The following is a 25,295-nucleotide window of genomic DNA, read 5'->3' as shown; positions in this document are numbered from 1 at the left end:
AAAAAATGATGAGGGCCAGAGCCTATATATTTTTTAAGTATATTTTTGCGGGCGTTTGTAACAAGAACACAAACAAAAATTTTGGAAATGGAATAACCATGGGGTGATGTGAAGTAAACTGACCCCAACTCTGTAGTCCACTCCTTTTCTCTGCTTAAGGATACTGACTTGAGGCTACCTTAGCGGCTATTAAAATAGCACACCTGAATCTCTGACTGAACTGTCAGCAATCAGGTTGCATTGTGGGTAATGTAGGTATCAGGCTCAGACAAAGATGAATAATGTATGAAATAAAAAAGATAGTATTTCTAGATTTGCTGCAGTCAAACAAAATCACTGCAGTGCAATGCTAAGTCAGAGTACTGTTTCAGGGTTGATTCTGTGGACTGTGTCAAGATGGCACTGATTAAATACTAACTTAAAACATCATTGACAAAAACAGATGAGAATAAAATTGAGTTTAAAAATATAATCTCTCTTTATTTTTGTTGACAATGCAGCGTTTCCATTTCCTGTTATGTGCGAGCAAATTTGTGTCCCGTGTGTGTGTGTCACAGGCTTTGGTGAGCAGTGTCAGTTTGTACCAAGAAACGCTAATGTTTCAGTGAGTTATATTAGTTGATTTACAACAGCAGTAGGAGCTCCAGTTTAAACTAAAAAGCTTGTAAACAACATAATTTAGCTTTATTAAAGAAACAAAACCCCACATAAATAGTCCGCTCTAACCCCACCAGCCAGGACTAGACTTTCCTCCATGTTGTGCATGTGTTTGAACTGAAAGTTAAATAAAGCCTGCCGCACCAGGGGATGTGAAAGTAGGTTTCTAGTAATGCTATTAATTCATTATAAGTGCAGCACTGCCTTTAAATAGTTGTTACAAAAAAGATCAACTCACCACTCTTCATTACATAAATCAGCAAAATTGACAGCCATAATACTATAATCTAAAGCCTCTAATTAAATGCCTTTTGGCTGTGGTGCTTCTATATTTTAATAGTAATGATATACACAATGAACTGTTATGGATATAAAAGCAGTGAAGCACTTATTTCAAGCACAAAGGGATGGTAATGATTTTCAGATCTTTCCCAAAGACTCTTTCGCTCTCCACCTCCATAAACTTCTCATCCTCACTCACTGGCAGAGGGCCTGGCAAATACTGTACTGGAGGCTATAAATAAACAAATGTAAGAGGAGAGTAATTATGAAATGCTCGACTGGGGGAGCACAGAGCGACAGAACGTCTATAAATGCAATCAAGGCAGGAGAGGAAGTGATTAGGGCCCTACGATGATCTGATTAGATTTTTAGGTGAGTGCGGCAGAAGGAGCCAAGAGAACTCATCCACACTCCCACAATGACAAATTACACAAAGTTTGCTTCTGGTGGGCAATAAAAAGTCAGTGTGGGCCATAATAAAGTGAGAATGTCCGCCAAATGGAGAAGAGAAAAAGAGAGAGGGAAAAGAGGGAGAAAATAGAGGTCGTAATTGGATACAGGAATAGTTGAAGACAGAGCCTCTGCATGTTGGCCAGGTCTGTGAGCCCACTGCAATGTATCATTTATCACAGTGTCCCTCTGTTCAAACACAGACTGACACCAACTACGGAATACAGTAACACCACCCATCTCACAGGTACAGTCTATTAACATTCAGCCATAACACTCTGTTCTGGTGCCTGTTGAACAGATTGTGATGATGACAGAGATGCAAGAAGATTATATGATTGGGTGTGACAGATATTACAGTTAGTACAAATTAGGGTTGGAGCTCAGTAGCACTTCCTCTGATTGGAATTGAGTTCTGAACTTGCTAGCGAAATCCAAATCCCTCATCAAATCTCAGAGCCCAGTTGGCAAAAATAAAATGTTGGTATGTATCTGCAAACCACGGATACGTTAGTAAGTTTCATCAATATTACATTGGAATTCCTACAGCACATATACAGTAACATGCAGTCATACACAGACATATCACATTCTCATTACATGCACATCAGCTGACTGTCTCATCAGGAGGTGAAGGGTTCCCCTGTAGTGTGATGTTTGGGTCACACAACCACCAAGCACCTCAATCGATCAACAAATCAGGATAATTTAGCAACTGACAAAAGGACAAAAGCAAATAGGTTGGGAAATGATCCAGCCATGATTTTGGAGATTAAAGCAGATGTTTTGTATGGGATCTCAGGGGAGTTTCCATCTGTGTTTGTAAGCAGAAACAGACTGTACTTGTGTGGTACTTTTCTAGTTCTCAAAGTCCTTTTACACTATTGTCTCATTCACCCATCCACACACAGATAGCAGAGGCTGCTTTTCATCAGAAGCCATGCTTTTACCATGCACAGACATTTACAGGCCGATGGCACAGCATCTGGAGCAATTTGGGGTTCAGTGTCTGGCTCAAGGACACTTTAACATGCAGGCCACCAGCCTTCTGATATGTGGACGACTGCCTCCTGAGCCACATCCACTGTCGTTTGTGATGACCAATCCAGGTGTTGTAAGGCAATACATTATCTTGTCCTAACTATGTTTGGTTCCAAACATAACTAGACATTAAGCACAGTGTTGTCAGAACGTAAAATTAAAAATTATAACATAAAGAATGTTTTAACTTGCAGAAATGCACACTGTCAACACTACATCACGTTTTCGCCACTCAAAGGACACCCTGGAGTTTACTTCATCTCCTTTTCTTCCACACTGGGCCACTGTACATGTTTTATTTACCATATGGGCATGTTGTGTCTTTTTTTTTTACCTGTCTGTGGCTTTCAGTATTTGTAACTACAGTTAGAACTGACTAAAACACAGTAGAGATCATCATTCAGCTTTTTGATGCTGAGAATCTTGGTCATGTTATAATAAGTACTCGTACATGGATGGGAGATGGTGTCCTCCTTGACATTTTTCTGACTGTTTGCTGACTCCACATCACTAAAGATTCACAGATACGTCATGTGATGGCACCTGAGCCAGCTCCATTAGCTGAGGAAGACTGAAATGGGGTTATTTGCATGTTTTTGTTTACCGGTTCATATTGTTCCAGAGTTATGGAATGCCTTAACTCTGTAATTTGCCTTTTCATTCACCCATTTCCACAGACACTCACAATCACACAGAGCAGCAAGCTACCATGCAAGACATTTGGCCTAGCCATTGGAAGCAAATTGACACTTAGTGTCTTAGTCAATACATAAGGATCTCATTTCCACCCCACCAACAATGTGGGTGGACAATCCGCTCTACCTGTTGATCCACAGCTCCCTCCACACAGAAGCTTCCATGCTGAAACTTTTATGTCACTTTAGTAACCTAACTCTAAAGATAGTTAGTTGGACAGTCCACCACTTGGGTCCAGACTTGAATATCTCAACTACTATTAGATTGATAGCCATGACACTGGGTGGATGAACAGTCATTGCCACCACTGGATGTATCCCATTGACTGGGGCAATCCTCTGAATTTCTATCTGCAGCTACAACAACCATGACATTTGTGGTTTTAAGTTATATATCTTAAACATTAGATGGATATAAACCTTGGTACATTTATGGAATTAATGTACCTGTAGAATTCATTTTAAGCCCTCTGACTAATCACCTAGTCCTTTCATCAAGACAATTTCAGTTTGTCCAGACATTCCCATTAGCCTATAACTGAAGCTTATAACTGAATTTATTACCAACCGTTGGTTACTAAACTAACACACTAAACTAAGGTACGTTTATGCTCATGTTGAGCATCTTTAAATTTGACACTTTTGTCAGAAGAAAAAGGCTTCTATGTGTGAAAAAGGAAATTTATGCTCACTTCCGTAAAAAAGCCTCCAACACCAGAAAGGCAAGAAAAACATTGCCACACTAAAACTTTCCATTGAAAGCAATACTGCTGGCCCTTCAGAGTGTTAGCATCTCCCTTGGCAGTGACACTTGTTTTTGGGTTTCAGGGGTCTCACTTAGTTAAACCTGCAATGAAACCTGCATGGGAAGAGCTACGGTGAGTGGAAGGGCTTTAAGACAACACTGAATTGGGTGTGAAGGGTCACTTTTGCTTGGCTGGCCAGTTCTCTCTGGAGTGAGAGTGTGTGTTTGTGTGTGTGTATTTGCGTGGGGGTCATGACAGCCTCTTTATGGCATGATGACTGGCCTGGCCCTAGGGGTAGGGAAATATAAGGACAGCAAGTCGATAGTGGAAGAGAGGTATTCAGCGCTAAAGGTGAGAGGTTGGCTTAAAGGTGCTGGTCTGAAAATGACGCACTCCATCTCAACTTCCATCCATCAGTCCCCCCTCCTTTAGATTAAATGGAGCGTAGATCCATAAACCTAACAAACAGACAAGGCGTTTTACCACACACACCAGTCACACTGACGTTAATGATGATGTTAATACTTATCATGCTACATTGGTAATTGATCATAATCCCAGATTTAGTTTTCTTTCTACTGTTTATTATTACATGTTTATTTTCCTTAGAACAAGCTGTGCACTGATGTTCTGATGTGATTTTAATCAAAGATGCCCCACTATTATGAATCTGTGATGCAGATGTGGGCGAAATGTGCTGTTTAATAGTGACTAATGATAATTAGGGGATGAAAAAAAAATAAAACACATCATGAAAAGCTCTGTGACCGATAATCTCCTGCAGCAATATTAGCTCAATGTGATTTTCCATGTGTGTGACTGTGTGTGAAAGGGGACATAAGAGGTGTGTATCTGTGATTGATGGTTGTTTAAAGTGTTTGGAACAGTTGCCTATGGCGAATCGTTCTCAAACACTTAACAAGATTTGTGTGAAATATAGCCGGATCCTCTTTTTAGCAATGAGTGGTGTCTCCTTCAGTTTGCTGGGGCTAACTCATTGTTGAATTTATATGGTGTAATCCTCATTTAATTTGTTTACACTAACACCATATATGCAAGAACTGTGGCCACACTCATGTTGTTGTTTGAAATGATCCAATAAAGGGTGATGACGGGTCTTTTCTGCTTTTAAAACATTTTCCAGACTGCAGAATTTGATTTGGAAAATTGTTTTTTTTTGCCTAAATTCAGTGAATGATGGCAGTATTTTGGTCCAATCATTTCATTTTGCCTGAATGAAACAAATGGACAGCCCATACTGCCTGTCTACCTACATAAATGCATACCAGTGCAGAGAAAGCGCAGCTAAAATTTCCCAATTTTCCCAATGCTAACATGCACATATTAGCTTGACGGCTGTGATTGCTAACAATAGCCATGTTGTTTTATGTTCATCCTGATGTTAGATGTTTGCTTGCATGCGAATGAGACATGAGGTAGTTGGACACTGTTAGCAATGAAAGCGATGTACAGTACACAGCCCCTGAGCTGAAGAATGACTCGCTGCAGCAGCTAACTTTATGCTATTGTTAGCATAAAGCACACACCCACAGCAGTAAGCAGTGACTCTTGTGCTGGTTGGCTTCTTCGGACTAAAGTACCTTTGTGACTGCTATTTTACTTGTGTTTATATGATTATGGTATTTAACAGAGTTGTTTTTTTGTATTGATTAGACAGAAAAGCTCAGAGAGCTTGTAGAGTAGCAAAAGCACTGCTCACATATAACCTACAGTGTCTCACAGCTGGCCAGCAAGAGCTGCAAAGCAGTGAGTGCAGAGAGCCAGCAGATGTTTTTGTGTTTCAGAGAAGTGATTTTGGAGGAGGGCCTGAAGGGGGTTCAGTGTTACCTACTCCAGTTTTAACATAACAACATAAACACTTACACTGTGCTAAAATGACCAGCAGTGTTGCAAGGAAAAATATCAGTATTAGAAGTTTGTCAGCATTTGTATTGATCAAATCGGTTCAAATAAACAGTCATTTTTAAAAAGACTTATTCTAAGTCTGAAGATGTGTGTTGTTATCAGAGGAGAATAGGATGGCAGAGTGTCCTCTGAGTGTATGAAAACAACCTGGAGGATGAATAATATTCAGAATATTTTAGCACTTATTAAAAGACCAAGGTGTTTCATTTTCAGATTAGACTGTGAAGCAGCTCCAGGAGAGCAGAGCTGGACACACACATGCACATAAGCACACACACACTATATTCAGACAGGGAAGCAAACCTGCATATAGTGGTTGTAAAATTGTTTTTTGGAATATCATAATTAATAGTTTATGTACAAAGATGATTTGGATCTCTTTTTTCTCTTCAAAAGCTATAGTAGCAGTATACTGAAGTGTATTATTATTATTATTATTATTATTATTGCACGTAGTAAATGGAGTTTCATGTCAAAGGAAACTGTCCCTTGCACAAACTAATATCCACCCACAACTTAACAAACAGATGCGCTTTAAGATGCCCATACAGTCTGTTCGCCTTCCGCTTTGCATTCATTCATTGTACTCCATTTTTAAAATAGAGTCCATAGTCTGGTCCATCTGATAGATTATAATATATTTTGGCTGCATTTACACCCGCCTTCACATATAGCTTTCCATATGATATATCCAGATAGCAGCTGAACATCCAATCCAAGTCCTTTAATATCTGCCAGTGCCTGACTGTGCTTACCACTAACCCCTAAATGCCGATAATTAACTATATATATGTCTCAACAGACGTAGATATTGGTAGCATCCACAGTCTTTGCTACAGTGCTGCTTTGTTTGAAGAGGAAAAAAATCTACATTATGATGAAAAACACCATATCACATTCAGTCAGGCATCCTTTGATGAATAAAAGAGATACATATTGATCTAAAGCATATACTCAGAGCAACAGGCTTGTGTAATTTAATATGCATTCAATTTCAGAAGACCTGTGTGTTCAAGACACTCTGTTTGCACATTTATACCCTCATATAGATGGCTCATGTTACCATGTGAGTTACTGTGAGCCAGGATTTTATATAGGCATACGTTCATCGGCATAAATGAACCTTCATGTGAAATACTGATAATAATCCCATGAATACAAATTCATGTGTGGATCGGATAACATCATTAATGTACTGGTTAATCCTCACAAAGTCTATATATTGTCATATATTTGAATATTTTGATTATGGTGAGGCTGATGACTTTTATTTTATCTAATGTTTATTTCATATGATATGTGTATGCATGTGAGTGTGCAGCTTGTACCATATGGGAGATGTATTTTATTTGATGGCTGTTGTTTTTTTTATGTTCGAATTTTGAGTCTTTTACTACGATGGACCACGGTCTCTCTCTTTCTCTCGATCACACACACAAACACACACACACACACCGTGTCAAGTTAAATGGAAGGCAGAGAAAAAGGCATGATGTGTTAGGAAATATAAAGTATAGAGGGGTGATTTCAAGATGAAAGCTTTGGAGTGTTAATGCACCCACACATACATGCGTACACACACACACACACACACACACACACACACACACACACACAGATATACGCACATGCCAACATACCCACCCCATCCCCCATCCTCCCACAGGCTGCCATTTCAGAAGGATGCTTCGCTTTAAAAAGTTTTAATATTTCTCTTTTTGTTCACGTTTCAAGGACATGCACAGCCACCGCTCATCTGCAGATGGGGGCGAGGGGGAGTCACAGAGATGGAGAGAGAGCGAAAAAGAGAGAGAGAATTTTCTGCATTTTCGATTATGAAACATCTTATTAGACCTTGAAGTCACGGGTTTGGCTCAGAGAAAGGCTGGGGTGGGCTATCAGGGGAGGTGGCAGAGGATGAGGAGGATGTTTTCTGGATGCTATTTCACTCAGAAAAAGTTGTTTGAGTGAGGAGAACATGGTATAAGCGAATGGGATGTTAAAAACCCCATCTGTTAGCAACCTTTCCTGGTCTGGTTTTCTCTGCACCGGCAGCACTACCAGTTATTCTATAGAAACCAACTTGTATTGTTAGCTTCTCATAGCAAGAGTGTGATTGCAAGCAGATATACAAATACAGTCTGGACCACACTGTCATTCTAGTGTGTAAATTTGTTTTGAAAAGTATGTGTACACGTGTGTGTGTGTGTGTGTATGTGTAAAAACCATTTTTGTCACCTGAAATCAGTCCATTTATCAATATCTACGGAAGTCTTTGTCAAATTAAAATTTGATTGAAGCAATTTGTCTGCCTACGATGTGAGACAAAATAGAAATAATAATAAAGAATCAGGTTCACTTCATGTCAAAATTCTATTAATAGTACCAAAATGAAAATGTTTAGTTCTACAAAACGTTTTTCTATTGGACTTTTCATTGTGAAAAATTCCACTCTGCTTTTGTTTCAAATGTGAGTTGTGTTATTGATTTTTCTGTTCGTTTGTATGTCCTGTTCTGTACCTTCGAGCCTTTTGTTCAGTGTTCAGCTGATTTGCTGTTTGTTTGATCGTTGCTTTAATTAAAGTGTGTGGTCCTTGTCCAATAAATATGCACATAAGAAAATAAATAAATAAATCTATGGAAAATTAATTGTTAACTCCATGTGTAGGCATGTTAACTGCATGACTAGGCCTACAGCTACTAATGGAGACACTGAGCCCATGTTGACACTGTTTTTTATGGGAATTTGGGATTTTAGTAACCTTTGGGGAGTGTACATTGCGCAATTAAAAACATAAACATGGCGAGTATTTGAACAGAAAGTCCATTGCCCTGTCCCAGTGGAAATTATTTGCCGTCTGTACAACCTCCCCCCGCCCCTCTGTTGCCTGCCTTAGGGATGCTGTGTGCAACATGGCAGCAGTGCGACGTCACATTTCAGATACGAGTGAGAAATCTCTTCAGACCTTCTCCACTTGGCCCCGAAGAACTCCTCTAACACAGTGTTAACCCACAAAGAGCAAATCAGTGAGTGAAGGCGAGGGTTAAATAAAACATGAAGTCCTAGAGGAAGCCTCAAGATACAATAATGTATGTGTGTGTGTGGGGGGGTGGGTGGGGGGGTGGTGTCCTTTCAGGCTGGGGTTATAGCTCTCTCTGCCCCGAAGGACGCAGAGTAAACACTTGTTTTATAACAATTTGAATATCTGCTCTCAGACTCTGAGGGAGGATAAATGATTATCATTAATTATAATAAATTTGCCTGTCAAGACTGCAATTATTTTGTTGCCACACAAATTGGTTATTCATATAAAGGCGCGGTGGAAAGCAGCGGCGTGAGTGACTCATGGTTTCGTTGAACAATCAAAGCCAAGAAAGCTAATTGTTTCACTCGTCAACATTTAAAATGGTGGAGTGCGATATTGTGTGTTCATGCACGAATGTGTGCAGGGACCAAGCATGTGTGTGTGTTTCTGTGTGTGTGTGTGTGTGTGAGAGAGAGAGAGAGAGAGAGAGAGAGTTAAATGCTTGGCTGTCATCTCCACGACAAGTTTGTTCCAGATGAAAGAACCGTTGTAGCCGGAATGTGAAAAACTCATTTATAACGCCATGATTCTTTGCAGTTTATGTGAAATTTTGACTGATTTGGGTGCGTGAAAACCTTTTCAAAATCTACTGAATTCAATAAAAAATAAATGACGGAGAAGGTAATAACAAAGGTGAATGAAACTGAGATTAAAGGACCACTTGCTCAGTTCATAACATTTGCTTTGAGATGAACGACACAGTCTCATTCACACAATGCTCCTCTGGTGGGCCAGTGCTAATGTTAAATGTGCTGCTTAGGGTTTTCAGCCTCATTTACCTGTTTTATTTTTGGTGCACCTGCTGGTCCTCCTATAATTTAAACCTTGTCTGGGGAACATTTTGCAAAATGTGTATCTCCGCCTTTTACAGAGAGATCCTGCATTTCCTGTGCTTGAGTTTCATAAACTCTCTAATCTCTGGTGTAGATCGGAATCGGAAATTGCTAACATGAATATTCGGTCAAGCTTTTATAGTACAAGCAAGACCTCACAAAATCATCAGAAGAGCTGTAATGCCATGTGATTATGTAGTGGAGATAAATGTATTAAACAATATTAAGCTGCATTTTTTTGTTCTTTTTCTCATTGTTAAAACATAAACACGTAAAAACAGGCATCCAGCAAGACCTGTTTGAACAGTTTACAGCTGTCTTTGTAAATAATTAAATGAGTGGTAAAGTTTTTAATGCTAAAACTCTGAACAATATTACATGAACATTGCATCAAATGACTTTGTGTAAGAGAAAAGTGCAGTTTGTAGTGACAAATCCAGAGAAATATCACCAAAGCTCCACATCCCCTCGGCTCTACAGAACATTTTAGGCTCTTTGAGCTCATTGTTTTGGTTTTAGGACGTGTCTGCTTCTGTCTCGCTGCTCTCATCCACCTCGTAACCAACAAGAAAAGCTCTGAAGGTCCCAGTGTCCACAGCACATGTTCTCTGCGCTGCAGGATATCTGCTTATCAAGATCAACTTCATGGGGTGATAATGTGCTTCTGCTTCGTTCCACTGCCCCTAAGTGGCCAACAAAAACAATTATTGCCACTTTACTGATGCTGATATTTAGATAAATTTTAAGTTTGCTGGTAATAAGGGTGATATTTTCTCACAGAATGTACTGTGTGACCTGCTCGTGTAATCGTGTTTATTCAAAAAGCAGGGCACATATTTTATCACACAGCTGCCCCTCTGACATTTATACTGTCCTAAAGGGGTAAAGGAAACTTTGAGTTGCTTTTACTGTAATGCTATCCAGTGATACGGTGATGCTATAGTAACTTTAATTCCTTGTTAAGTCAGTTCTGAACAAAAGAACCCTATAACCTGGTCCTCTGTAAGGCCTGTGGTTTGTCTTTTCTAGGCTGCTGTGGAGACATGGTGTTGCAACATGGTAGACCCCACAGAAGAGGACCTGCTCACCTTTCTTGAAAAGGCTCACGATTAAACCGTTGTTAGTTTTAGGTGATTAAACACTGATAAAAACATAATTATGAATCATTTTTACTTCAGCCAGTAGATCATTTTAAATCCTACACACGGGACCTTTAAACTGACTTGAATTTTCAGCCTAATGTTTGTTATGTAATGTTAAAAACTTACTTTTACAAACTCATGGCAGAGCTGCTGCTTCTGCTGAAATGAGGTGAATGCCATCGTGTCTGTCATGATTTTATTTTTGAAATGGTGACAATGTGTGCTGCAGTCATCTTACATTATACTGTAATTCACATCAGGTATACACACCTCTCCAGAGAAGGCCTGTCCATTCAGCAGGTGTTCAGAGCCCTGACCGTCCTCGCTGCCGAAGTGTAGCCGGATCTCCTCCAGACGATGGCTGTACGTCATTGGCCCACCAGAGATGTTGACCAGATGCTCCTTGTCCAGTCGCAGAGAGACGTGGCGGCCAGTGTTGTACATCGTCCCTCCCACCTGGAGAAGAACCCATGAGGCGCAACTGGTTACACAAGAACACAATCATACGCCCAAGAAGGAACACGTAGTACCTATTCAAACCAATGACAAATTTGCACATGGCTGTTGTCCCACAAGCACATAAATGCAGCCCAAAAATAAAACCAAAAAGAACTGAGCTGAACATTTTCCAGGTGTGGATCACTCCACCAGAGGGTGACTGCCTACTTCCTGCTAAATCAACACACGGTTTTGTAAATTTTAAGCAATTAATGAGGTAATAATAATAATAAATATTTGAAAAAAAAATGTAACTTTAAGTTTAGTGCTAAATAAAAATGAAAGTCGACAAAATCTGCCCAAAATTATGCCATTGTAAAGTATGTCTACCATTTTATGAAATATTTTTGAATGTGAAGCTGTGGAATGACAGACACTGAAGGTTATAGGTGTATTCTGAAGGAAAGTTTGCCCATGTTTCTGTTCTTCTGGTTGACTAGACACAGTCGTGAATCATTTGTGTAGAAAGGCCTTTAAAACACAAGTGAGGAAAATCAGGCTCTCATTTTTCACATTTTGTGCGAGCTTCAGTGTCTATGAAATACTGTTGTCTTGCATTTTTGACAGCTTGGAAATACAAATTTTCGTTGTATGCCTGTATCATATACAGAGCTTACGCAGGAACAGTCCTGAGGGCTTTATTTAATTAGGCAGCAACCTGAGCTGGTGGGAGAGGCGATGTTGTAAACGGCAACAACACTTGAACAAAGGAGAGAGTGGAGCCTGGAGTGAAAATAAGAGAAAGATAAAGATGGAAAAAAAAGAAGGTTGAAATCAACATTCGCAATCGACATTGTGAGGTTTTAGGGGAAACAAGGTATTACAAAAGCCATGAATAATGATCTTTATCGGTAGTCCTGTTTATTTATTTATAATCGCGAGTTGTTTCAAAGCGAAGCATTGATATTCGCACCACGACTTTGGGTGGACTCTTTTATCTGCCTTTCTCTCCTCTCCTTTCCTTCTCTCCCTCTTTCCTTTTTACCACTAGCTTTCAAAATGATCACCCTCCCTCCCTTCAAATTCCCAGAGAAAGAATTCTGCCCACACACTGTAAATATTTTATAGAAGCTCAGAAAAATCAATGATTTGAAAGGAGAAAGAGAGAGGAAGAGGGTGCGATGCAAAGAGGAGATAAGCACGAGGAGGAGAGAGGTGTGTTGGATTCAGAGCCCGAAGACGAAGAGCTAGCAGAAGTGAAGGGAAGTCTTTAAGGTTTCCCGGCAAGGCGACGAAGGTGAAGTGAGACCCCTGAAAAGGCCAGCAAAATCTCATCCCCCGCTAGACCTCCTTCGGCTATTATTCATGAGGTAGAAGCAGTACAAGGCCTGTGGACTCTCCTAAAACATCAGAAATGAGGAATGTTCCGGCAGCCTGGTAATGAAGGACGCTGTGAGATAATTAGCTCAAAATATGCAGCCATGCAAAGACATAGGATTAGGTACCTCAGATAAAACTCCATGGTCCAAAGCCTTTGTAAATCAGCACATTCAGCACAGCACTTTGTTAAATACTGATGAAATGTAATCAAGAGGATCTGCATACATGGGCACAAATTGTCCATTTTTACATGACACTTTAAAAATGGGAACATTGTGTCAGCGTACACAAATCCTAAAGATGAATGCATTTCACAAACTTTTCTCGTTAATATATAACTCAAATAAAAACACACCAGCACACACCTGTACATGCGTATTTATGCTGCACATGCTAAACTGGCTTCTTATTTATTTATTTCCTTTCTCAGAATGTTTAGTTTTTTTATATTGTATTTGTCTTAGCCTATATATTTCTATTTTTTTATTCAACTTTTCATTTCATATTTTTATTTTTTATATATATAAAATACCCTACCTATTGCTCCCGGGACCTGAGTCCTAATTTCATACCATAAGCATGTAAATGTGAGCTGGTATGACAACAAAAGTTCCTTGATCCTTGATGTATCTTATAGACCACATTACATATTACATACATGTAAGTGTGATTTTGAAGGTGTCCCTGATGAAGTGATGAACCCACAGAGAATTTCCACCCAGTTCCAAAGGTCCCCTCTGATCTACAGAGTGCGTCTGTGACTTTCAGCTCATAGTTTTGGTTTTACAACCAGCTCCGTTACTATAGTGACTGAGTCTCTCGCTGTGCTATAACAGCCTCCTCTCCTCCGGTTTCAGGCTTCCTGCCAATTGGCTCCAGGGATTTGCTTTCACTCAGACAAGAGCATTAGTGAAGTCCAACACTGATGTGGGGCGATAAGAAAAAGACCTTCCCCAAACTTTTGCCACAAACAATATTTCCAAAGTGTTCTATTATGAAAAACAGATCATTGAGAAACAGTGTACAGAAGTATGACACCTTAATAATGATGCACAAAAAAAAGAGAAAATACAGCTGGATTATTGAGCTTCTCCTGCTTTATATCCTCACAGTATTGTTGGGAACTATTGCATACAGAAAATGCTCGTTGCACAGCATGACAGTTTTTTTTCCCCAGCCAGTATCTGTTGTTCAGGCCGATCGCACATGTCAGGGTAAATAGCTAGAGGCTGGCTGGGAGTCGCAGGAAGTGAAGTGTGGTTGGAATGACAAAGGCGAGGAGAGTAATCATGTTTGTCTTACAGTGAAACCGAGATGTGGAGAGCATGTACAGTAAAAAGCAGCTCCTTTTCTAATTGGTAATTCTTTCATCTCCTGGGATCGATAATCCCCGGCTACTGAAGCGAAGTGCACACAACAGCAAAACACGAGAGAACATACTGAGGAGAAGCACGAAGCTCTACGTGATGCAATCTTAGATATGCAAATGACAACTTTAAAACATGGCGATCTTGAGAACAAAAGTCTGCAGGAGCACTTTGTAGAAAGAGAATGAAAACATAAAAATCATCCATATTTTAAGGGAAATTGCGAATCATCCGAGACGCGGTTGAAAGGGATCCCATTTAGCTACACTTGTGCAGCTGGTGGGGGCCCAGACTTAAAGAATAAATGAAAGCTCACTTGAATAAAACTTGCTTACTTCATTTGTCATGTTTCTGCTGTAACAATTACCAGCCAGTCAGTGTGGTGGAAAGGTTGCAAACAAAGCAAAGGCACTGCATTTCAGTCTGCTTTCTCCTTATTTATCGGAGTCTCAACATTTCTGCAAGTAGTGAAGTAATTTTTGTGTGGGTTGCGGAGTTCAAATTTTCGTTGTCAGTGTGGAATGTGTTTATGAAAATCACTGGCTTTTGTGCTGTTTTCATGAAGATAAACCCTGGATAAGCAGAGGACTATGTGTTACTTGCATTTTGGCCTGTGATTAACGCGACTGTAAGACGTTCAACAAAAATACAGCTGCCCAACTCATCTCATGTCTCAGAATTTACACTGATTATCATCTTTTACACCAGTGGCTTCGAAATCGCATCAGGAAATGCTTGTCTGCACTCCGGTCTCTGTTGAAAAGTTTCCACAGAAACAGCATACAAATTCTACAGTTTACCTCATGATCTGCTCATTAACATTCACGTGGCCTGAAAGCGAGGTACATCAACGAGACATACTGTTACATGTTCCTTCATTACCACAAATACACACACACTGTAGTTTATTTTGACTCAGTCATACATACACCATCCTGCTTCCAAATACTACAGCACCAAATGTGGTTTAATCAGCTGCTGGAAACCGCCCCAAACAAATGCACTATTGCTCTCTGTTTGAGGATATTTGGGAATAACTGTGACCAGGAAATCACTGAGCCTTTGTGAGACTATATATTTTTTAGCTGTTTTCAAAAATTTATATGTAGATGCCAAAGAGAGTGTATAGAAGTCAGAAAGTACTGAATGATGGTCCAATATACAATATTATGCCAGCATCCATACTCAGTATTGTCCCTTTAAAAGCAAAATGAATAGGATTTTCCTATATAAAAAAAGTAAAGACATCTAACTGCCCTCTGCCTGTATCCCTTCGTTTTCTTAGAATGTTGCAGTATTTGAGATGTTTCTGGGTCTAACTCTAATCCTTGGCCAGTCAATGTGTAACCTGTGAACCTCCAGAGAATTTTCACCTGACTCTGCAGCTCCTCTCCTCTTGACAGAGTTTTATAATGAGTCTCAGACTGGGCTTGAATGACATCTCCCGATATCTCTGATCTGTTTTTTTTTTTTTTTTCTATTAGCGTAGGTCAGCTTGCACTTTTATAATTAGAGCCCTATTCCCATCAAATAGATTTTGCCATGTCACAGCAGGATAGCATAGGATAGCACAGGTGTTACTATTACATTATATTATTATATTATAACATTAAGTATGGATCTAGTGTTTGTTCAATGGTCCCAGGTCCCTGAAACTGAAGCAGGTAAATGGAATTCAGACTTCATTCATTTTCTTATTTACACCTGTGCTGCGCTGTGACATGTCAAAATGTCCTTGGTGGAAAAGACCTATCACAGAGGCTGTCCCCAGCATCGATGGCCCTATAAACCGGGTGGAGAGAAGGGAGGCAAAGATGGTGCATGAGGTGAAAGGGACAGGTACAGGCCAGCCTCCTCAAAACAAGTTAGGTATTGTAGTTCAGCTGTTCATTTGGCCCTTTTATTAACACAACCTTCAGTTTCCTCATGGAGGCAATTAAGTGACTTTAACCCAACTTAGCAATTTCTATCAATATTGCATTCCTTATTTATAATCGAGAGTTAGACATGATACACGTACACTTTCTGAACTTTCTCAGAATAAATATCAATAAATCTGCTTAGAAATCAGAGTAAAAGGAAGCTCCTGTAAATGCAGAACTTGCCTCGAGAATCAGCATGTTTTCAGGTTTTCTTCAGTATCACAGTAATCCAGTGACAGTCCATACATCCATGAATACAATGCAAACAGGAACTGCTAATCGCTAATTTGGCATATTTTAATGTCTCTGTGAACTAATATGGAAACAGATATAGACTGAAAAGATGGGGGGTCACTAATACCAACATGGTGATCACCTTGGCAAGTATTGAAAGAGGTCGAAGTGTGGCCATGTTGACAGCTGCAGCTACATGAAAGACTTATGGCAACTTGTGAAGTGCAAAATTTTCTTTTAAAATGACAAACGTAATGTGTGTAATTCATGTCACAATTTGAGATAAAAAAAAAATATATACCTCACCATTAACTACTGTACATAAGTTTCTGAAACAAAGTCCCATGATGGTCCACTGGAGGGAGGGACTTTGTTTCTCAGTTTACTGACTTCTCTCTGTCTGGAATTTATAGCAATGGACAACTAAATGAAAAAAAACTTTTACCTTGATTTCTCAATGCAACAAATTATATAACAAAGGGACAGTCATTTCAAACATTTTAATGTGGAAATATTTCTTTAACTTGTTGAAGGTGAGGTCCCTGCTTTACGGGTTTTTACTTCTTTGGGCAGCACACAAACACACTCGTGTTCAGGCTTACACACAGTCGAGTGAGTACTGGCAGCTTTTTCAACTCATCACAAGTTTATCAAAAACACATCACAAAGACAGAGAGAAGCTGTCAACACGGTTTGATTTAGATAGAAGCTGAAATCAAGCCCACTGCAGCAGTGCTCAGCCTGACAGCTGACACAACATTTCACACACATACATTGTTGCAACTCAGTTCCAATTAATAGATGCACTGCACAGAAGTGAGAAGAGATCACAGCCATCAGCAGTGTATAGGGACTCACTGCAAGCCTGAGCACACATGTGGATAATGCATACTGAGGCTTTTGATTTTCATTGGTTGACATTACAAAGCACCCACTCTGTCATGGTATATGCTATGCGTCACTACTGTGCATCTCCTGTAACCCCCCTAATACACCTCATTTTGTTCAAGCAGCCTAAGCATGCTTTTAATTTGCTCCAAGAAGCTTCCAGGAGCGATGGAGCCGAAAAGGACAATTGCACTGCGCGTCTGCCGTCCCCTAACAGATAGTGATGATCACAACCACATTAGAGGTAATAGCTTGGCGAACGTAAACAAGTCATAAAGGAGATTGTTGACTGTCTGGGGCAGACTCGGTGGTAGCGGGCAGGTACGGTAATAGAACACATCAGTGGCATGCTGGTAATGAGAAAACACAAGGAACATCATCATTATTTGAACACACAGATCAATAGAGTAAATTACCCCTTGTTAGAAGAAGAAGTCTGCACTAACTACTGTATAGGTTCAGCTATTAGACAGCAGTATTGCTCTGTTCACGTGGAACATTTTAAATGCAAACGCCGCTGTCACCAAATGAAGAAGAGTTTTAGCTGAAAGGAAATACAGTGAAGCAGGAAAAAAAAAAGTTTTAATACGTCAAAGTACTGTTCGTGCCACACACAGGGCAAAATAGTTCAGTCCAGATATAAGCTACATGAATCCATCAGACAGTAACTGTGAAATGCACACATGCCTTAGCAACCATCAGATGGGTTCTAATGCCTTCTCTAAAGGCCGGCAGCTTGAAGCACTGAATCACGGTGAAAATGTAATGTATTTGATTAAAATACAAGACGACTCATGCTGTTTCATTAAGGTGCTCAGATGTCGAGAGTAAATGGAATGAATAGAGATAGAGAGGGCACATCTACAGAACACGAGAGGGCAGGAGGGAAAGAAAGGAGGAGAGAAGCGAAAAGGGGTGAAAGACTAGACGCAGCACTGTGTGGGCTGCAGCTTAGTGAAACTGTGGACACACGTTTCAGTGCAGCAGTTCCAGTAATGCTCCGTGATGAGAGTGATTCAACACAGATCTGAGGCATTTGGAAAGAGATTTCAAGAGACCGCTCTGTCCTCACCAGAAAAGCGACAGAGTTTGTTCAACTCAAACCGGTCATCAAACAAGAAGGCAAGTTTTGGGGAAAAAATATACACTTTTTGTTCAGTGATGAAGCTTGTTAAAGTTCAGTGCTAAGATTTTGGAATTTCTCTGTTTCTGCTCATGGCAAATATGATCCAGTCAGAGCCAGGATATGACTGAAGCAAATCTATACCCACATCTAAAGGCAAATGTACCTGGGTTCACCAAATGAATAACAGGCCAGTGTCTTATGGCATTTCACGGTTTTTTTTTTTGCTTTTTGAAAGCCATTCATGCTTTTCCTGATCAGTTTTGGAGATTATGTGTCTGAGAAACATCAACCACCATGATGCCCTATGAATCATTAGAAAGCAAGGTGTATCTTTCCATAGTTAAATGGATGACAAGCAGCTGTACATCTGCCGAACCAATCGATGCCGTCTCTACAGACTCTAAAACCCTACTGGTTGATCCTAAAACAAAAAAGTAGTGTTGTTTAATAAGTAGAGAGGCAGAAAGAGCACATTTGTGCAATTTTCATTTCTTGTAACATTTAGAATCAAGCTGCAATGCTCACTTTCTTTGTTAACTACAGTCTTTCTAGAACACTGTAGACATCTGCTGATGGTTTTTGAGAATCTTACGCAAACTGTGGCCATGGGTCACGTGTCTATGGCAACAAAGCACACATGACAAAAATGACTTGAATCCCTTTCTGCATGTCCAAAACGTTCCACACTGATACAGCCCAATCAGTGCCAGCATCTGAAAGGCCGAGGAAAGCATCCTCCAGCATTATGATATTCACACCCTTCATTTAATAAAGGCTGCATTATTTCTTGAAGTAGCGCTGAATGTTTGCACTGGAACGTAAACTGTGATATGTTGCTGGGTTCAAATTCTTTATACAACCTATATTTAAGACATTTATTCAATTGGTCCACAAACTTTCCCAAACCTTCATGAAATAGATTCACTTGTCCTGATGGTGCAGTAGGCAGTTCAGGAGAAAGAGTGTTGATAGTTGAGTCTCATTTCCAGGTCTCAATTTACATCTACTTTTGAAGACCTGTGAATGAGACTCTGAAATCTTTCTCCAGAATAGCTGACTGCACATTTAACAACCATTACTGTGGCGGTGGTGCATCTGAAAATGCTGATATAAAACACTTCTGTAAGGCTCATATAGGTTAATTTGGGAGACAATCACAACTTTTGCTGTGTAAGGTATTAGGGTCTGATGGATGTCAAGCAAAGGGGCCTCTATGTCTCTATCTGTGCATTTATTACATTAATCTGTCGCATATTTCAGGGTTGTTAAGCTAGAGCAGCAACAAATGGAATACTGACATTATGGGACAACATGGCAACATTAAGGTAAAACATGGTTCGTACTTGCATCAGTCTGACTAGATGTCCAAGCAAGCCTTTCCTTCTCTGAGAGTCTCTGAACAGTTGAAACAGAATGTTAAACTCAGTGGGTGGAGTGAGCAGCAATTAATTAGACCCTGTAAAACATTTGGAAACCAATCAAGCTCCTCAGGGACCTCATTTATAAAAATGCACTTGAATTCTCTTTTCAACTTGATGGAAAGACCAAATGTAAAGTGATGAACATTACGTACAAAAACGTCAAGAACAACTGTACATTCGCTCATACAAAAGTGCAGAAGTATGTCACTACAATTACAAATGTAAAAAATAAAATTATAAAAAAACTGTCTAAAAGAGTACTGGCTTGGGTGGAGGGGCTGAGGACTTCTTGATAATCTTTGTATTCACTTTGGCATAATCCCATGTGATTGTAGGATTCCCCTACGAGTATTTAATGGACAGTGACAACACTAAACAACAAATAGGTTGAATCAAACAGCTGTGAAAGCACATAATCCAGATAATACATTTCTCCTTTCAGTAATTCTCTAAATTGTTGGCTGTTGAGAAAAGAAGGCTTGAAAATACTGCCATGGAGGCTTGTCTAATGTGACAGTCGAACTACTATCCTTCCCTTTTTAATCACATTAGAAGAATGTGGTCAGGGGAACGTGTAGCTTTAGAAAGTGATTATGTTACATTTTTAATTCTGAGTACCTCTCCAAGCCTTTAAAGCTGCAAACAGGTTGTTTTTATTTGTCTTTGTGTTCATGATTATTTAGAGACATCTGACGTGCCAGAATAGTGGATGTCATTACAGCCATTGGAGCATTTCCCAGATCTGGCCTTTAAGATGGTGGAATTTAAAATAACTTCTCATGTCACCAAAACAAGCAAAATAAGAACTACTGGGACTGGAGTTATACAAGGCTTTTGATTCAGCACACCAGTACCTGCCTGAAACACTTTCAATCATGGTCAGCAGGGGATCATCGCTTAAAGTTCATTCTGAAAGTCTGAGAATCAGTTTAGAATGGTGTAATCTTTCTTTTTCTGCCGCTCTTATTTCTCCTTTTCATTTTCTTTTGTACTATAAGGGTGTTTCAACTTTCCTCAGTCCTGCACTTAGTTTTTTTTATGGAAGTGACTTTGAACCCTGGAGCAGTTTCTCCCTTTGTTGAGTTTGTTTGGACTCGTGAGAACGCAGCAATCACAGTCAGACGCAGACCAAATCAATTGGATCGAGCTCTTGTTGGCGAGGAAGTTTCTTGGTATGTTTCCAAACCAAGCCGGCAGCTTCATGTGGACTCAGAACGTGATCTGCAATGCAATGACACCATTGAGTCTTGCACAATTTTCTGAAATGCGAATGGTGTCTTAAAGTACAAATGATGTGCTCCACGTATGAAATATGCAAAACCCTGATGCTCAAGAAGATGCAACGAAATCTGGGAGTAGGCCTGAGGGTGTGAAGGTTGGACGGTAAATATGTCTGTGTGTTTATTTCAATCTCTGACAGCTGAGGTTTGGTTTCCAATTGACATTGAAAAGTTTTTTTAAGATGACTGAAGATTTAACTTGCAGAAAATACTTTTTCATCAACCATGTCCAGAGGTACAGAGAATCCTGCCAACATATTGGGAAACACATTTATTTGATCATATCAGTCTCTCTCTGTATTAAATATGCAACAAGTATAGGGGGTGAGTTTAGCCTAGCGCAGCCATAAGAAGTAAAACAGAGGGGAGAGCTAGCTTGGCTTGTGTGTGTGTACATATATATATATATATACACACACATATACACATACCAACACACCAACACTAATTATTCTTTCATAAATGTCACTGGAACTTGAGTCCCTTTGAGTACTTCTGACTGTGTTGCTGTTGATTTTATTAATGCAACTTCTCACTATTGCGAGGGCCACAAGCAACAATTTCTTTTACCTACACTGTACTGGGCTGGAATGTCAGAGACATATTTGTGGATATCTTATATACTTCATACTAGTATCTTAACAAATATTGGAAGGATTACTGTGAAATTCTGCATAGTTAATCATGGTCCTCAAATGATGAATGCTGGAGGCTATGGTGATGCTCTGACTTTTTGTATAACGTAACTTGACCAAAGATTGTAAACATGATTGCTGAAAATCATTACCAGCCTGCTGAACATCAGCATGTTAACATTGCTGTTGCTGCCTCTATTCAACTCACTGCTGGATTCCTCACCAGGAGTCCCCTCTTCTTACCAAAAACCTATTCACTTGATGATTAGTGGCCACAACTCCTCTGCTGAGTCCAGTTCTCCTCTTGAGCTTATCACTCTCTTTATCATTCCTGCCACGGTGCGAGCCTTCATTCCAGAGCCAGCCGCCCAGATTAGCTGTCTGTAACCACCGCTGGAAATCAAATAACAGCTGATAAGGCAAAAAAGGGGGAAGCTGAAAAAAAAAAAGCTTGGCATAATGTCACAGCTGTGCTATCTAAGAGGTTTATTGCAATCAAAATACTGGACAAGGGGTCTGTTTTGGAATTCAGTAAGGGTACAAGAGAGTTCAGCTTGTTCCTGAATTTAAAAGATCTCTCAACTCTGGCAAGGTCATATATATGTATAAAGTGTAAAAGTATTGAGAGGGTGAATAAAAATAATAGACTTTTACTTCACTCCAACTTTTCTGACATTGTAGCGCTTACCTCAGGGCAAAGACAGGCAAAGGAGCCAATAGCTTTGATGGAAGACAGGTACGACGATAAATATTTGATGCTATTGACGGGTTGTTGTTCTCAGAACGAGAGTTATGGAACTAGTACGCCCTAACATAATAAAAACTACTCTCTTGTCGGCAAACTGACTCTGCATCTGTGTGTAGAGTATTCATTGGAAGAGGTGACATCAGGTTCAAAAGATATTGATTCAATGTTTTATCCTCAAGGATCCAGAAATATTTGCTGAGTCAGCTTACAAAAAGGCTTTAAAATGCAATCAGCTGTGAACTTTGGATTAAGAGTTTTAACAGATGCTGCTGAGTATTTTTATCAATGAAATGACAATTCTGTTTAATTGCTTTGAGCTGCAGAAATGCACGTTGTTTACAAAAAACTGTAACCAGTCATTAAAATAAATTGAGCAAGGATAAAACCCACTGTGATGTCACTGATTGGTTTGTGAACTACTGTGGATACTACTGGGATTTATGAATTTCCCTTAGGGATGAATAAAGTATCTATCGCCTCAAGCCTAGCATTACAGCCATAGCCATTTGTTTTATTGAAGCCAGTAGTGACCATATTTGGAAGAGAGGGTGGAGCTGGGAGGGATACGCAGACCTACTTCTCTATCCTGATTGGATCCTACTGAGAACCCGAGGACACACCATGGTAGCAACCTGTCAGTCGCATGACAATTAGCCCTGAAGAATATCCTGCATTACTGTCTATTTTTACTATAAATGGAAAGATAATTTACAAAATGAACATCATTCTATATTGAAGAAGACTTGAAAGTAGCAACTGAAACCATGAACTCATCAGGAAAGTGTTTACTGGGGTAATAAATGAAGTGGGAAGAAGGCTCATTTTCTCATTAGCTCACATGCAATTAGGCTTCTTTTTGAAAGCAGAGGAGCTGCCTCACTTTTTAGACTCAGAAACTTCTTCCACATAATTGAATAGTGGTTATTTAAGATTGATGTACAGTTATGTAACACACATGGAAATCAAAATTGGGACTATTGGACGCAAACAATTTCCGAAACCAGCTGGCTGCTGTTTCTCTCCTCTGAGCAAATCTTGCTGCATAAAACAGTAGAGGAGAGGAAGATAAGTCAATAAAACCTTCTGTTCCAAGCATCAGCTTGATCAGTATCAGTATTTTCTGGAGGAGAGTGACAGTGGGCAGGTGTAATTTGGCATGCTTCTAACCCCTGATTAAGACTGAGGCCATGCCAGCGAGATGACAGCGCAGCAGAGGCCGAGCAGGAGGTGACGCTCTGGAACCTGTCCCACCATGCCATCTGTTTCCTCGTGGGCCACGTCATGAAGAGTAGACAGAGGGTGAGGGGCACTGAGGTTCACATATTCGTGTTCAATAAAGAAATACATGCTCTTAGTCTGGAGGTTCCAATCCCAACATAAAAAACTTTTCAGTTACTCGTTACTGTAAGGCACTTCTCTTAATTGAACCATTCTTCCTGTTCATTACTTTATTACTACAACAGGGATGATTGCAGTAGTGGGAAGTGAACATACTAAAATTCTGCTACACTCACCAAGATTGTTCTGTTAATAATAAATGAGTATGTGTAATGTTTAAGGGCTTGCCCATAGTGACAACTGAATTTTCACCTGACTTTGAAGTTTCCCAGAGCTGAAAGGGGTCAAAGTCTTTCAGCTCATTGTTTTGGTTTTACTGCCAGCAACTAATTATCGTACTTTCATTAACCTTTTTATTCCCAGCCATAGACGGCAGCTTTTTTTTTTTATTTACAGTGACACAGCTCTCAACATTAGCACGACTGACAGGGGAAATGAATAACAGTAACCAAGGTTTGAATAATGATTTGATCTTTGTGGGGGTCTCCAACAAAAGAAAAGAACGGCAGCTCCAATTTCTGTGAACGAGAGGCTACATGGTTTACTATTTATTATTATTATTATTATTATTATTATTATCATTTATTATTTTATTTTGTTAAACATATTGTTTTTGCTATTTTCCCATAGCTTCCTGTGCTTTAAACAGAGGCAGAATGCATACAATAGCCAAGCAGAAAGTAAAAGCCATCCCCTTACCACCATGCAGACAAAATAGACCAAAGGGGTCTGTTTACAGCAGGCTGTGCTCATGCTCCTGGAATCCATGATGCTGACATCCAACATCCGATGTTGGCAGCAGAGGCAGCAGTCTAACTTATTAATTCTTTGTCTTGAAAGCCAGTGAATGAAACCAAGGTGAGCAAGTGGTTCTTCTAAGAGGATTAACATTTGCGAGCTCTCAAAAGGATAGTTTGCACAGCATCCTCTTGTGCCACATGGTGACTTGCTGGTGAAGTGCACCTAGCAGTGATGTGTTGTTCTTTTGGAAAACATGTTTATTCTAGACTACCTGTCCACCTTTGACATAAATATTATGCAATACATTGCAGAAAAAAAGCTTTATTTGTTCTAAGGGGAAGCGTGGGTTCTGGCAATCATGCAGATGTTCTTTGACACATGTATTTGGTCTACAACATTTAGGTGGGGGCTAAATGTTGCAGACCAAATAAACCCCTCAGCAGCAGCCTCCCCCCCAGCTGGGACAATCAAACCCGTCACATTTCAAAAACAGCTCAGGAATGATCTCAACAATATCCTGCAGCCTCCCAAGATCCCAACCTGATCAAGAATCCCCACCCCCAATGCACAGGACTCAAAGGATCCTACATTTCAATGACAGTGACAGTTTAGTGAGAGATTTATGCCCATCCTGCACAGAGGAACTGATCAAATATGTTAATCTTCAAAGTCATCAAAGTTGTTTGAAACCTGCACGATTCAGTGATTCACATGAAATTGTCTGAAGCGTGTAACATTTGATCATCCTTATAGTCAGCCATTTTGAGGATAATCTCAACTAAAGTCCTTACATTACCATGAGTAATCACAAGCCAGAGAAATGAGTTGTGGCTCAGAGGTCCAGTCTGCATCTATGTGACATTCACACAAGGGTCTCGAACCCTCAGACACAGCCCACTGCTCAACGGGTAGTGGAGGA

General features: G+C 39.9%; 1 protein-coding gene across 1 annotated transcript in view; it reads right to left on the bottom strand.

Moving 5' to 3' along the window:
• Nucleotides 1–25,295, bottom strand: part of ca10a (carbonic anhydrase Xa) — a 211,992-nt gene that overhangs the window by 14,852 nt on the left and 171,845 nt on the right. Inside the window, exon 4 of the mRNA XM_046376937.1 lies at nt 11,129–11,314. Coding sequence (XP_046232893.1) covers nt 11,129–11,314 — 186 coding nt within the window. The remainder of the gene's footprint in view (nt 1–11,128; nt 11,315–25,295) is intronic.

The sequence above is a fragment of the Scatophagus argus genome, chromosome 21 (assembly GCF_020382885.2).
Source record: "Scatophagus argus isolate fScaArg1 chromosome 21, fScaArg1.pri, whole genome shotgun sequence".
Lineage (NCBI taxonomy): Eukaryota > Metazoa > Chordata > Actinopteri > Scatophagidae > Scatophagus > Scatophagus argus.
Note: the sequence above shows the minus strand (reverse complement) of the source record. Positions and strands in the feature narration are given on the sequence as shown.